The following is a 15,722-nucleotide window of genomic DNA, read 5'->3' as shown; positions in this document are numbered from 1 at the left end:
TTTTTTTACTGATCTGATCCAGTTGATCTGAATGTCTAAAAAGTGCAGGAATTCCCATCACTTCAAGCAAGCCTGGACGGACATTTGTGCTGGAAATGCAAATAAGATCAGGGTTTACCATGACTGTACCAAACTATACTGAACAAAACTGGAATAATTAGTGGAAGCACACCATAGTTTTTAACTTGTGCTGTTACATAATACATAATTATGTGGCACCTTCTTCTCTTCCAGTTATTTGATGGCACCTAACTGAAGAACTGGAGATCCATCAATCCAAATATTCCCCCATTAATTTTTTATTTGACATTTTTCTAAATTTGAGATTTCAACAATGAAAGAATGGCTTTCTCTACTCATTGTGTCCTACATTTTGGCTTTAAATAAGATGTCAGTGTGTATTTCTTTGGCCACGTGTCCTCAGACTAACCAGCAGTGACAGTTTACACAAAAGCCTAAATTCCTTACAATGTTGCCCAGGGTTCATTACGTGCTCTTCTTCCTCATTTATTCTTCTTTAAGCCTGATTTAATTTGTATTTCTAATGCTGTAAATTTGCACACCTCCTGCCAAAATTATTCCAAGTCTTCTGCTTACAATAGATGCCAATCCCAGGCACCTCTCCTAGTTGGTTTTAAGTGGCCACGTGTCAGAAGACAAACAATCCATGACAGCTGAAATAAAAGCTCATTGTCCAGCAAGTACTGTAAATATGGATGTCCTGCAGTCTAAATTATTCTTTGATTAACAGTGCATGGCAGTTCTCTTGCCATTTAAGTGTCCACGTGTCCTGGGATAGACTCAGACTGACAGCTGTATAAAGGCTCTGAGACTTAACAATACTTTCCAGGGGCCACTCAGTGTCCAATTTGTCCATTTTCTCAGTATTAAGGCTGATTAATGGTGATATGTTATTCAAGTCTCTCCATCATTCAGGGGTTAAATATGTGACCCTGCCATGCTAACACTCAGGTTAGTATCTATGGGCCATGTTGCTAATGACTGGTGGCTTGGCATTGGGATATCTGTGTGTCTGGACTATGTGGAAAAGAACAAATCTACTGGTGATAGTGCTGGTGAACCTTAAGGTACAGTGAAAGTATCTGAACCATAATAAAAATTAGGCTAACACCAGTGGCAGTCTGGCTAAAAGCCTTTCCTAACATTCAGGATATACATTTTTTTTTATTATTTTTGATAATTTTTTTTTTGTTTTAGCTTTGCTTCCTGTATTTAAAAGAAAATCTATAGAAAGACAGTAAATGTAGGAAGAGAGAGCAGAAGATGACATGTATAAACAGTGTTAGGATCAGGGATTGAGCCTGCATCTGGTGCATGGACTGTAGCCTCTGTACACTGGTACCTGTTGCATCAACCAAGCTAAACTGGCACCCCAAGCTTCACAGATCTTTTAACAGGAAACTATTTAACTTGTGTTTTGACCTGTTTTGATAATTGAAACTTCAAATTTTAAAACGGAGCCACTTCATGTATGAATTAACAACACTGATTGCTTTTATTTAATAGGGGTATAATGATCCATCAATGCATAGCGAAGTATAGATTCATTGGCCAGTTATCCAACCAGATTGTTAGAAAGTCAAAACATTGTCATACACCGTCACCTTTAAGATGTGCTTTTATTTTGAAATTCCTCCCCACTGCTGCTGACTATATCTGCCCAGCTTTGCAACTTCCTGAACTAAATCAAGCTAGCGGTAATGGCAACAGTTGCTTACAGCTAGCAGTTAAGATTAAGAGGATGAGGGTAAAATCCACTCTTCTCTCAGTCGAGTGGACATATTTCTTTCTTTTTTTAAAGATCATTTTGAGAGAGTTGTTTTTTATTTATTTAGCCTTTATTTGATAGGACAGCTGTAGAGAGACAGGAAATATGGGTAGAGAGAATGGGGAAATACATGCGCCGAGACAGGGAATGTATCCCGCATCCAGTGTGTCGAGCACTACAGCCTTTGCTTAATCTATCAATCAATCTTTATTTGTATAGCTTTTTTTGTACAAAAGAATGGAGCATTTACAATACCAAAATAATTGCAGGGTTTCCTCTACATGTAATTGATCATGGCACACCGGTGATTACATGTAGAGCAAAGCCCTCCCCCACAGTTTCAAAAAATCCTGGAGGAAACCCTGAATTGCATTTAGTTATTTTTTCAAAATTTTCAGCCCTGATTGGGAATTTCTAGTCTCTGCTCATTAGAATGGAATAATTAATCTTTGACTGCATCAGCAGCATTTCTAATACTGATTTGATATCTGAATTGCATATAAATGTTGCAAAATATGACTAAAGTAGCATTGTCCTGGACTTTGACCTGTCAGCTGCTTCCATCTGCATCCAGTGATGCTCCCAAAATAGACGAATTCCTTCAGTGCAGGATAAATTGAGAGCTGTTCATCAACAAACTATTAAAAAACATGTTTCAGCATTTATGAGTAGCTGTTGCTTGAAAAAGCCTGGCCTACGCCCTGCTTCAGGCTGCAGTGGTTGTGGCATATGGCTGCATGTAACGATTGCCCTTACTGCAATGCTAATAAGAGTGTGCTATCTGGGTTTGCTAATGGTGACCTACAAATGAGGCTTTTTCTGTCTACTTTAAAGCCTGTCTCCAGCCACTACAAATTTGGCAAAACTAGACCTTTCGTCTACAGCATAGCCCCCCCACCCAAGGACCTCTGTAATCTGTTTGGGGACTGAGCTAGATAGAAGGGCACACATACACATACAGTAAAACACAAACACACCCACCTTCCCTCCTTGGCCTGAATAAGCGGCTAGCCAGCAGTGGAAGCGGGCATATGTCTGTGAGTGTAATGACGTCCTCAGGCATGCTACTCTGTAATTTAAACCTTCTGTTCCCTCTTTACAAAGCAACGAGGAATCAACCAATTACAGTGTTGGGGTTGTTCGGTCATTTCTGGACCAAATATGGTGTTTTTCCCTTCTTTTTCTGGTTTTGAGAAGCTATTGCACACATATAGACACATGTACATGTATGTGCACAGCACAGAGCTTTCAAGAAGGGCAGTGCAGAATATAGGCTAACTGATTTCTAATCAAGGCCTTCTTTTAACTTGTCAGTGTTTGGTCTGTTTGGTGGGGTATGGTTGATGCAGCTGTGTAAGGGCAAGGCTGATACTCAGGCCTCTTTCCTCTGGTTTGAAGTTCAGAGACCACCTCTGAACTCCAAATCAGCCCATGAACTTAGAGGTTATAAAACTTGTTCGGATTCAAAAGGGGTTCTAAAATGTTTGGTAGATTGATAATAACTCAGATGAATACTTTTACTCATAAATAAGCTTACATAATTTCTTGAAACCCCATCAGAGTATCACAGTGCTTGGTATGATGTGCCTGAAACAACCCAAGTTAAACACAGCCTCCTTTTATGATTCAGATTTGCTATAGTCACATTCCAGTTTCTATTCGACTAAGAATAGATGAGGACAGCAGTGCTGAATGTATCATTGTCAGAAAAAGCACACCACTGTACTACGCCTGTGTCCGAAGGGAGTTTGAATTGGCCCAGCCAAGACCTTGGGGAATAGATATGTTAAAGTCATTCGTCTTGACTCCAGGACAGGGGCATATGCAGATTTAAAAGCCAATGGTTGCAGTCAGGTCCTTGTTGGAGAACTGTGTAGACCTGAAGGCTGGTATTTTCTTGAAAATCTTGGTAATTGAAACAGGATTATCAGTTGCAGCTTTGTTTCAGTTTATTTATTGACAATTGTATTATTTTACTGTTAAAACGTGCAGGAAAAGTGAATTTAAGTCTTTAAATGTAATTTTTCTTGATGTTGCCTTGTTAAAATTCTCCATGAAATGCAAAAATGATACATTTTGTCCTTTCATGTTGGCTGTTGAGGTTGACCTGTCCATGGTTGTACTGATAAGACTTGAAAGTGAAGTAAATGGATAAACAAGTTTAATAGGCATCCCTCTTGTTAAAGCGTGGAACAATAAACAGCAGGGGATCATGCTTGTGGTGGTTGTAGACTGCTGCACATTGGACCTTAGCGCTGAAGCCTTAGGCTTCAACTAAAACCACCTCCCACATAAACCTGTTTTGCATTTCTTAGTTAAACCTGACTGAACAAGACTTTTCTGCAAGAATATATATCACATAAACCAAAGTGTTCATGGTATAAATTAGTGGGAGCAGATATGAGTTGGAGGTTGCTCTGGTGCCGACACGAAGCTTTAAATAGAAAGGAATCTGTGTGTGCCTCCGCGTATGTTTCCTTTTCCATTTGCAAGACACACCCTGGGATCCTCTAGTTAGCTCTGTATCAACACAGCACTTATTAGTCATTAAGATTTTGGAGCGATAAAGAATATGGCTGTCACATCATTGACCAATGCTAAGACTTGGCTCTCACTTGAATGAAGGAGAACGTTTACCCTTGTATAGTTTAGGCCTCGTGTTTATCTGCTGAACAGCTGTGTTCTGTATTACCTTGCTGCCAAGCATGTGGGAGTCCCTTCAGACATGTAAACTGTAACTTGTTTCAGTTACTAACAACTTTTACAGTCTTGAGACAATCGAATGAAGAGCGTTTCAAAATGTTGTGAACACAAATTTGGAAATATATTTTGAACTCAATAGATGGTTTAGGGTAAAAAATCAGGCCTTAATTTTATTGTGTGTAGCCAGCCTCTTCTAAGTAGTTTTAAAACACTGTCTGTTACTGGCATCCAAAAGGCAAAGAAGGATAAACTATTAACAGAATATTTCTCTTTTGTAACATGGCCATATTGATGTGGGATAAAAATACCCTCAAAAGATGCATAACCAGAGGTACCGCCTTTTTGAAGCCATTTTCTCTATCTGATTTTCTTCTCTTATTGATGTAGTAATCGTCTGAAACACTGTTTGATTGGTGGGTAAAATCAACTCACCGCTCCTTTAACTTTATCACTCATACATTAGAATCCCTCCTTACACTGCTTTAGAGTGCCTGGATACAAAAAGTATAAACATACACGAGTCACCAACTCCCTGAAGTCAGCTATTGTTTTGCCCAGTTATGAAAGCCACCTTCCTGGATTGTTTATGGAAACTCTCAGGTTGTATTATGGTGGTTTTCTGTTTGCTAGTGGAAGATAACAAGGGTCTACAAATTAAGGAGCTCCACTAGAACAAACATGCTTTTGTGGCTGAATGTGCTATGGAAAATTACCCTGATGATCTTTCTTTTTTAGCATGCCTGACCATTAGTTGGTCTTGTCTTTTGTGAGGAACTCAGATATCACATACTTGCACGTGAGCAGAGTCTTTCATCTCCATACCTGTGATCTCTTATGATCTTTATCATAAGAGACCTGTTGAAGCAGCCAGTTGCAGGAAAAGTAACTTGTTAGTAAGGCAGCAAAATTATGCATTTAACAGCAGAAGATAAGTTAAAGTTATCTTAGTGCAAACTTTCACTACTTTTTTATAACTTATTTTGTTTGTCTGCTCAAAAATACTTATGCTAGATTAATGTTTTTGAAAAACTTGGTAAACCATAAAAGGTGAGGAATGTGCAGGTCTAAACTATGAATTCATCCAAGACCCTTTCCTATTAAGAGCAGATCGGTAGATCCTGGACTGAAATTTTTTTTTATCAACCTGCAAGTGTGGCAGACTTAGGTGAGCTGATCTGAGCTGAGCTAGACAGTCTCCAAGTGATCACATAAACACATCTCACACAGCAGGGTACATCTAAGTTTATGCACACCTTCAGCACTTAAAAAACACACTTAAATTTCAGATTAACGGGAAATGTTGCACAAATGATAAAAATCTTTTTCTTCCACTTTTCTCTGCAAAAGAAGAGTTGTTTTCCTCATCAGATTATTTGTCTCTGCCTGCCAACACTTGCAGCGAAGTTGATCAGCCACCTGAGTTATGTAACTTTTGACTGATTTTGAGTTTTCTTTTCTCTTAGGGCGACTGTAGGTTCTGTGGCTGCCTTCCTGGATGCATTTCAGAAAGTGGCCGACCTGGCTACCAACTCACGAGGTAGGAATATACTGTATATGCACACAGATTTGGAGGCTTTCATGCTTGAAAAGTTGCCATTTACACCTAGCCTGTTCTCCATGTTAGCTCCCTGTGTTAGTGCAGTGCTTACAGGGTTAAATCAGTGACCCCACTGTTTACAAGTCTGTGTCTGGGCACCTATGTGTTGGTGGGTCTGTCTGTGTAGCCCCACTGTGCAAGTCCAGTTTTTCAGATGACTGTGCTGAGGAGACTTGTGGCTTGTTTGCTTTATCGTCTAGGTAGTAAATCCATCACTATGCTGTTTGAAGCTCTGCTGCTGGCTTTGTCTTCGACCTCTACCCCCTTTCCCCCCCTTTATACCCCTCCTTCTCCCCCAACTTCACATGTGTATACTCCACCTCTGCTACATCTGGCCTCTCTGCTAGAGTCTGCTTCCACTGTTTGGAAAGAGAGAGAGGGAGTAAGAGATCACACCTCTCCCTTGCATTGACACCTCCAGTCCTGCTCCTTACTATTAATAGGAACTGAGACAGACAGAACCATTCATCACCTCACTCACTGCAGAGAGGAAGAGAGGGGTGGTAGAGGAGGGAAAGAAAGAGAGATGGGGAGTATAGGGAGTCGTCATTACCCTTTCTGTTCAGCTCACACTGTGCAAATATTTGTTGTAGAGTGGGGTTCACTTCACCCTTCATCTACTCTTCCATCACCTTCTCTACCCATCTGTCTATGTAGTGTACTGCATGCTAACAGTATCACATGACCAAGGTGTGATTTATGTACTATGAATCTTAAGTTTCACTGCACACCTGGGCTCTTAAACATGTGAAAAGTATGAGTTATTCAATACTATTATATAAGCTGCCCATATAGACATCACAATAGGATTTTGACAAAAGCTGGGGCCATGTCATATTTATCAGTAATAATGGTCTGCTTGTATAAATGCTCATGCTCCTAAAGGTAGATAGTAAAACCTAGTGTTGAGATTGGTGAGCTGTGCTTAAAGGACTCAGCTTTTCATCACCCTAAGGTTAGACTGCACTGTTCTTTTGTTTGTTACAATGGTCACTGTGTCACATTAGTCAGTAAATCCTGTGACTCAACCAACAGACATGATGGAGTAGGTGGGGGTACCTGACCAATCATCATGATGAATGAGATTATGTTGTAAGGAAGAGGAACTAGGCTGAACTGGGATGACACCTGAAAATAAGACTGCAAACAATATTAACTGTCCTGCACTGTATTGTTAATCTGTATATTTTGAATAGTATGCCAAGTCTTGATGCTTACAGCAGTTCACTTGGCAACTGAAATGCCTCTGTTTCTCACCAACAATCATCTTTTACAGTCTGTTGTGGTAGTCCTTAGGTAATACATCTTAAAGGCAGGGATGTCGTCAACAGACCTCAACAGTCATAGTTCTGTCAAGCAGCACCAACTTCATCATTCTTCTTTTGCTTTACCTTGTGACATTTGCACTTGCAGAGCATTATGTGCTCATAATAGTCGACATCACTAACGTGACAGAAGAAATTGTAGAGGGTCAAACATGTCTCACATTGTGTTGGGAGCAAGGTAATATTAGTTTTGGATTTTTCAGTAGTTTCTATTTTATTTCATTTTAGTTTAGTTATTATTAATTTTAGTTTTTTGGGATAGATGTCAGGGCTAAGTGAACATCATACATTTTTAAAATCATTTTCAAACAGGCTTCTCCTCACTTATTTAATTTGTTTAAAGATGATGTTTGAGTACAGCTGCAGACATAAAACCACCACTATATGAAGTCTAAACCAATCAATTCAGGCAATTTTAAACTCCTCAGGCTTAGGTGTAGGTGCCAGTTGATGTGGTTGTGTCAAAGACAAGAATTAAGGATATTTTGTCTCTATTGTTGTTCTATTTTAGTTACTTTTGTAAGTGCACTATACAGTTTTAGTTAGTTTTTCATTTTTTGGTAGAGCTTGGTTTTTATTTAGTTTCACGTAACTAAGATCATTTTTTAATTTTACTTTTAGTTAGCTATGATAACCTTGGTTGGGAGGTCATTTGCCATCCCAGACGTGACCTTGTTGTGTGCTATGACACATTACAATGAATAAAGCCATTGATTTTTGAGATGAATGGGTCCCAAAATCCTCAGACAGTTGTGTCAGGTGAAAGATGGGCTTTTTTTTAAAGATTTCTGGGCCTTTTCATGCCTTTATTTGATAGAGCAAGGACAGTGGATAGACTTGGAAACAGGGAAGAGAGTGGGGAGAGACATGGGGCAAAGGGCCACAAGCTGGATTTCGAACCTGGGCCGCCCACGTACATGTGTAGCGCCTTAAACCACTCGACCATCTGCGTTTCAAAAAGATGGGCTTTTAATGTGCAGACTGACATATGTACAGGACAAATGCTTAACAACAAATTGTTGATAATTGTGATGTGTTTTGATATCCTCCTCTTTATATTTTCTTAGATGTGCTATTCGTTATCATGAAATCATTCATGTAGACTAAGTGTAACATTAAACACCATTCTACTCAGTTTTAAAGATTATTATTGTGTTTTTTTTGCCTTTATTTAGATAGGATGGCTGTAGCGGGATAGAAAATATATGGAAAGAGTGTTGGGGGGAAGAAATGCACCAGAGAGCGCAGGACCAGGAATTGGTCCCGCAACCAGTGCGCTGAGGATTACAGCGTCTGTAAATGGGCACCTGCTCTACCCACTTAGCCACACGAGTGCCCCATTCCACCCTGTTTAATCCTTGCAGGAGCTCATATTTATGGAGAGAATACAGATTAGTTGTAATTGTTGTAGTAGAACCTTGAAAAAATCAGATACTTTTCTCTCTCTGCAAATACACCAGATTTATGCATTAGGGCATTCGCCACCTGTCAACCCGTTGGTCTTCTGACTGCAGATACTTTTCAGAACTCTTTATTATAGGGCTTTGAGACTCAATGCTTAGAGCACTAAAGACAAGGGTGATGGATGCCCTGATGGTCAGAAAATGTTAAAGTGGGAGTAACAGCTGTATTAAATCAATATGTCATGCTTTAGATTCTATCTGCAATCACTTCTGAAGTATTGATGCATGAGCTCATTAAGGAGCCTGGCAAATAAAAAGGATAGAAAGTTTAGATTCTTCAAGGGTATAAGCTATATTTATCCAGATTAACTCTGGTAAATTAGGAATCAGAGACTATATCTCTAGGCCACCAAAGCCAAAGACACATTTGTCACCAAAACAAAGTGCTGTTTTGGAATCTTAAACTATGAAAGAGTTGTTATGCACATGTAATGGCTCTGTAAAAGTGCCTGGGGTAGTGATATTTCTACTCAGGCAAGATATCAGCTTACTGTATTGTTCGTCTACATAGCAATGGAGCAGTGTACTTTATCACCCAGCCTGTGTGTTTCTGTGCAAGTCTCTGTGTGTGGGTGTCTGCTACAGTAGCTTTGATGTTAAAGAACATCTGCATGGTTTTGTGACTAGATCAGATAAAGTGCAGTCTGACGGACAGGCCACTTTTCTGTTTGCACATCACACAAGGCCAAGTGGGTGCTATGGCCACAAAAATATGATGACACCCTTTCTTTTACCCTCCATCTTCTTGCCCCTATTGTTACATAAAAAATGAAATTTCACATACAGAAGGCTTAGTCTTGTAATCAGGAGAACAAGAGTTTCGGCCGCCTTTTAAAGTAATGTATAGCCTTCAGTTATTGGCTGTGATTGTAGCTCATAAAAAAATCAAGGGTTGATCAGTGGACTCAGCAGGCTTTGATATGTGGTAGTGCTTATGTTTATTGGTGTTTAGATGAAAGACGCTCTGTAATGCTTTTATCAGTGTTATCACTGAAGCAGGACATTAACAGAAACCTTTCATGAACCTTGGACTACATTTTGGTGTTTTCTGTTTTGCTTTGTCAGATGTTTCATATTGCTTTTAGTGTCCATTCTACGGCTGGTGCATCTTGTGTTGACTCCAACAAGAAATCAAGGTAAAGGTAGAACAACAAGACATGAACAGACAGAACAAGACATGTTTTTCTCACTCATGTTTTATAAATGAACTATGCCAAAATGTTCTCTGTCCATTAATAAATCCGGTATTAACAACAGGACTCTGCTTTAAACATTAGTTCTTCTGACTGCCAGTCAAAGACCTTGTAACTTGATTTTCGTTTACAGGCTTTTAAACAAAGTCTTTTAAAGATGGTTCTTTCTTTCTGGACCCAAATAAATGTTAAATTACTAAAACATGTGAAAGAGAGGTTGAAGCAAAGCCATTGACCTCCAGTCTTTGGAGTGAACCGCATTTTTCCTGCAAGTATTTCAGTTATATCCCAATATTCTTCTGTGAATTTAACTTTTGGCTGATCTCAAAATCAAAATCAACTTTATTGGCCAAGTATGCTCGTGCAACAAGGAATTTGATGGTTAGCTTTGCTAGTACACTGCTTTCCACATTAGTTAGCAAATGACATTTTTCCCTTATTTTCCAAAATATTTATGCAAATGACAGAATATTTTTCAAGTCATCAGCCATTAGAGCATAATTCAAATGTTTTTGAACAAACTTCATAATGATAATCATTATTTTTTTAAAAATAAAAACCTCAAAATGCCCTTTTCCACATTATTAAGCAGGCCACATGTTTCAAGCAATATGCGAAAGATAAAGGATCTCTCGGCTGCCAAAAAGTGTCAAATAGTGTAATGCCTTGGACAAGAAATGAAAACATTAGATATTTCACGAGAAATTAATTGTGATCAACGTACTGTGAAGAAATTTGTGGCTGAGTCAGAGCACAGACAGGTTCATGCAGATAAAGGCATAATGAGGAAGGTTTCTGCCAAATTCATCAGATTAAGAGAGCAGATGCTAAAATGCCATTACAAACCAGCAAACAGGTATTTGAAGCTGCCGGTGTGTCTGGAGTCCCACCAACCTCAAGGTGTAGGATCCTCCAGAGGCTTGAAGTCGTGTATAAACCTACTATTCGGCCGCCCTATCCAATGCTCACAAGCAGGAACCGTTGCAGTGAGCCCAGAAATACATGAAGACTCATTTTCAAACAGTCTTGTTGACTGATGAGTGCCGTGCAACCCTGGATGGTCCAGATGTAGGAGTAGTGGATGGTTGGTGGATGGCCACCATGTCCCAACAAGGCTGTGATGTCAGCAAGGAGGTGGCGGAGTCATGTTTTTGGCCGGATTCATGAGGGGAGAGCTGGCATCCTGCAAAGAAATTCATGCAGAAACTCTCCAAAAACTTACAAGGTCAATGAATGCAAGAATAGTGAAGGTGATATTAAAGAAAGGGTCCTATGTTAACATGTAACTTGGCCTGTTAAGATGTTCAAATAAGAGAAAAATGTTATTTGCTTAATAATATGGAAAGCGGCGTATATACAAGTCTGTGCATATTGACCTGAAACATGATTGTGTTTCTGTTTAAATTAGGACAGAGTTCTGTGTTGAATTTCAAGTTCAGCTTTTTTAAATGGCATTTATTTGTAGTAAAGAATCTTCATGACCTTAAGCCATAAGGACAACTTAAAAAGAGGAATAGTCTTCAGTGCTAACTAAATAACCCAGTCAAGCCTCTTTGGCTGCCAATTTATTCATATCTATTGTGGTTGATTGTGAAACCACATTACCAAACAATTTTTCAGTGTAAACATCAGTAAATTCCCATGAGCTCATTATTGTGTTGCAGAAAACAACTTTGACTGAGTTCTGGAAGTGGTCCAGAGAGAGACTGGAGCTTCATAAAATAATCTGCTGTGGCATGTGGTTTTTGTTTCTGTATTTGTATAAGTGATTCGTTTAAACTGATCTATGAGAACCAGCTGTTTTCATGAAGATGGACAGAGGAGATTAAACCTGCAAACTGTGGATCCTTGGCTAGTTTTAAATCAGATGAACCTGCTTAAGGACACCCAATGGGAGTAGAGTAAGATTTAGAAAACAATGAAGGATTAAAACAAAATATTTAATAGGTATTACAGAAATAAATCTCAATCAGAGACATGCTTTTGCTTCTTTTCATTGATGAAAAGAGGAAAGATAAAGCCCAGCTTAGAGGTTTACAGTTGAATGGAATAAAATAACTGGAATGCCAAGTGGGGGAATGGTTGAATAGAAGAAAGGAAGACTTAAGAATTCAGACAAAGACTTTCTTTCCCTGTAGTGTCTTATTATGTTGTAAACTTTAGCTGACATTGAGCACACACACAACTCTTACACTTACTTTGGTGGAACATTCAAACAAACAATAAAAGTCGTAGAGCAGTATGTGGCACCCAACTGCAAATAAACGGTCATTATAGAGGAGCTGGCACACCTCTACACATTCAAATGTGGTCATTATAAGATAAATAAATTCACAACCACCCCTCATACATTCACATGATTAGCTGAAAGCACCTGCTCTGGTTTGTTTTGTTGGGATTTGGACTTTTTCCATGTGAGAAATGCGAACTTCTCTTTGTTGTTTCACTGATAGGGTGTCCATGTGTCCGGCTTAAGGCCGGACAGTCTGGAATTTCAATGCCTCGCCCGGCGTCCGCCGCAGCCCAAAGCTAGATGCTTATTTGTCCTCCTTTTGGAGTCGCACCTGAATGTAACGCAGCATATTGTCCATTGCTCTCTTTCTCTGCACAGCGGTCCAGTTTTTGTATGTTAAATATGATCCAGGTAATGTACAGTGCTTAACAAATTTATTAGACCACCTGTCATATTTGTCTCAGAGACCATCCAGCATCATGAAGTGCTTTAATGCGGACTCTTTCATTTTCAGTGAGCTCTCCACATTTTACCATTTTGAACACAAATGAGGGATTTCAGACTGAATTCACCTTTTTATACCCAAATTTGAGCTGGCTCACTGGGCTTCTCTGAGAAGTCAGAAATGAATCAAGCATAACATTCAACCACTAAAACTCATTTTTCTGTTCAGGACTACAAGTAAATAACTATAATTTGACATATTAATCAAGAAATATTAATGTGCTTTACTATTTTTTCACTTTTTTGTAAATCAGTAAATTTGAAAATTCATGGATAACAATAATAATTATATTTTCGCATTAAAAAATATCATTTCGGTTAGAGAGCTTCTACATGTTTGTGTATTAACCATTGCAGAAACATAAAAAATGATTTTGGTAATTACCAATGCTGTTAATTTAGGGCAGCTGTGGCATAAACCTTACTTTGGGTGGTGATCTAATAAATTTGTTAAGCACTGTATATACAACGTTGACCAAACATAAACTTTACCTGGCCATCACACATTAGTAAATTAACCCTAAAGATATCTATTTTTCGGTGCCATCCATGATCACTGAAGTGCAAGCAGTGTCTGCTTGCTCTCCCTCTCTCTGAGTTTCTGATGCTTGCTGCACAGAAACTCTCATCTTGTCTGTCACGTAAATTCACCCGTTATTCTGCAACCTCTCTTGTCAAACATCAACTTCTACCATTGTTTAGTTTGTGAATTTATGATAAGACTGTCAAACTTCCTCGCGCAGATTAGCTGTTTTAAAAACCAGATCGCAGGTGAAAATAGATAAAGACAATGTATATTTAAGTTGATTTAACAAAAGATGATTACACTGAAGCCGAAACATAAAGAAGAGGAGAAAGAAGCAAAACGGATGAGCTGCTGTGTGTGAGAGAAGGGGAGGTGTGCAGGGGTGAGTGTGAGAGGGTGTAAGGGGGGCAAGATCAGCTGGTTTATATTAGTTTTATTTTGAGGAGAAGACCCCAATAAGACAGATAGCTAATAAAGTGGGATTTAATGTTATGATTAAAATAATTAACCCATTGTGACCACTTTTTTTAGACAGGTGGAAATTAGAAATATCCTCATTATTGCAACAAGGAATTATTAATTATTGTTACTTAAAATCTATGATAATTTTACTAACCAAGAACTGTGTATTTTATATGCGACTAACTTGGGCTAAATTGCAACGACTTAGTATTTGTTATTATTGTAGTAATATATCTTTTAGTTATTTTAAGATCCTTTTGAGTGTTGTTAAGTGAGTATGTTTGGGGGATAGTGGGGGGCCTCACATCAGAGTCTGCTTAGGGCCTCACTTTGGCCAGAGTTGGTCCTGCATCAAATTGTTCTTCAATAAGTAGAGTATCTCAGAATCACTGTATCATGATACCATCAGTATCATGGACAAAATTGTATTGTAGTGGGGAATACACTAGAGTCCTATTTGTTGCGATAATTCTTGCTTCACTGAGTGCTGCAAAGTGTCCTCCTTTTTGATGCTGGGGAAATGGCCACCCTAGTCACTGATGGGTTAACTGGGGACTGCTTTGGCATCTCCTCAGTGCTTTTGGTTTCTTCTTGTTTTTAAAGCTGTTCCTTTTCTTCTGATCATTTTGTGTAAATCTTTTATTCTGCCTATGTTGCCTTAGAAAGTATTTTAGGTTTATTCTATTGTATCATTTCTTTCTCATTTAATTTCTGATTTCTATCCCTGTTAGGGTTTTATTTCAGTATTTATTATCTGGCTTTATTTTTTTGCAGCTTTGATTGTTGTAGCAGAAGGATCTAATATGAGATAGCAGAGCTCTTCCTCACTTTATTTTCAAAGTGGATCCAATTTTTGTCTATTATTTTTTGTTTTATAATTTTGGTTTCATACCATTGTCTGTCAATAGCAAGCTATTAACTTTAAAACGTGTGCAACGCTGGCTTATAATTTGAATGGAGGTTTACTTTGACTCAAATCCTGTGAAGTAACTTTGTGCAATCAAGTTGAGAAAACAAGTTATTAGCATTAAGTACATCAACAACAGAGATTTTCCAAATATTCCTAATACTTATTTGTGATTCCAGCCCATTGAAATTTAGATGTTCTAGTTTGTGTTTTATGCAAACAAATGAGTGTTTAAGCTACATCCTCAAGTGATTAGATTAATTTTGTTTGCTTTCCTTTGCACTTATCCACTGAAAACCTATATTTCCATGTGACTCATGTTTTTCTTTACAGTCCGCGAAACTTTGCGCTCTCTCTGGCTCCTTTTCACTCATTCAGACAAATTTTGCATCCTTCTCTCTCTGAGTTCCCTCTTCTAGCCTTTTTTGCTCTCTGTTCCTGTTTATTAGCTGGCCCTTTCTATCTTTTGCAACCTTGAACCTGCCCCAAAACATCACATGCACACATCACATTTGGCGTGTCCTTGAGCTGTTGGCTAAACACATTTGGGAACCTTGGGGTTGAAACACTGTGACCATGTTTGTCCTAATGGATATTACTGTTCTATTTATTTGTTTAAACTCATGTGATTTTTATGTTAATGATTAAGCATATTTTAGGTCTGATATTAAGGTCAGACATCAGACGACACGCTTCTTGAGTGTCCAGGAGACTGTTTTTGTAGTCAAAAGAAAAAAAAAATTGCCATCTTTGTCATGGTTTGGTCACTATTTGGAAAATTTGATTTCTGCTTTATTCGTTGAGTTAATGTGTCAAGAAACTTAATAAACTTAAAAAACTCATTTTAAGATGTAAAGGCAAAATAAGAAAACATTTTCTCAAGCATTAAAGGCTGGTCTAATTTTCTGTATAACAAATCAGTAAATAAATCCAGACTGTAGTCTTTGGAACACGTTTTATTTTGAAATCTTAATTAAGTTATTTCAACTGAAAACCTGACACTTCACAGGTCATTAGTGA

At 38.4% G+C, this 15,722-nt stretch overlaps 1 protein-coding gene across 4 annotated transcripts in view; it reads left to right on the top strand.

Moving 5' to 3' along the window:
- LOC121513342 (protein MTSS 1-like) overlaps window positions 1-15,722 on the top strand; it is a 66,163-nt gene that overhangs the window by 2,698 nt on the left and 47,743 nt on the right. For all 4 annotated transcript variants that reach the window (XM_041793032.1, XM_041793030.1, XM_041793031.1 and 1 more), the window contains exon 3: window positions 5,956-6,029. In XM_041793032.1, coding sequence (XP_041648966.1) covers window positions 5,956-6,029 — 74 coding nt within the window. The remainder of the gene's footprint in view (window positions 1-5,955; window positions 6,030-15,722) is intronic.

Source organism: Cheilinus undulatus, linkage group 8, assembly GCF_018320785.1.
Source record: "Cheilinus undulatus linkage group 8, ASM1832078v1, whole genome shotgun sequence".
Taxonomy (NCBI): domain Eukaryota; kingdom Metazoa; phylum Chordata; class Actinopteri; order Labriformes; family Labridae; genus Cheilinus; species Cheilinus undulatus.
The sequence above is the reverse complement of the archived record's forward strand: the minus strand, read 5'-3'. Positions and strand labels throughout refer to the sequence as shown.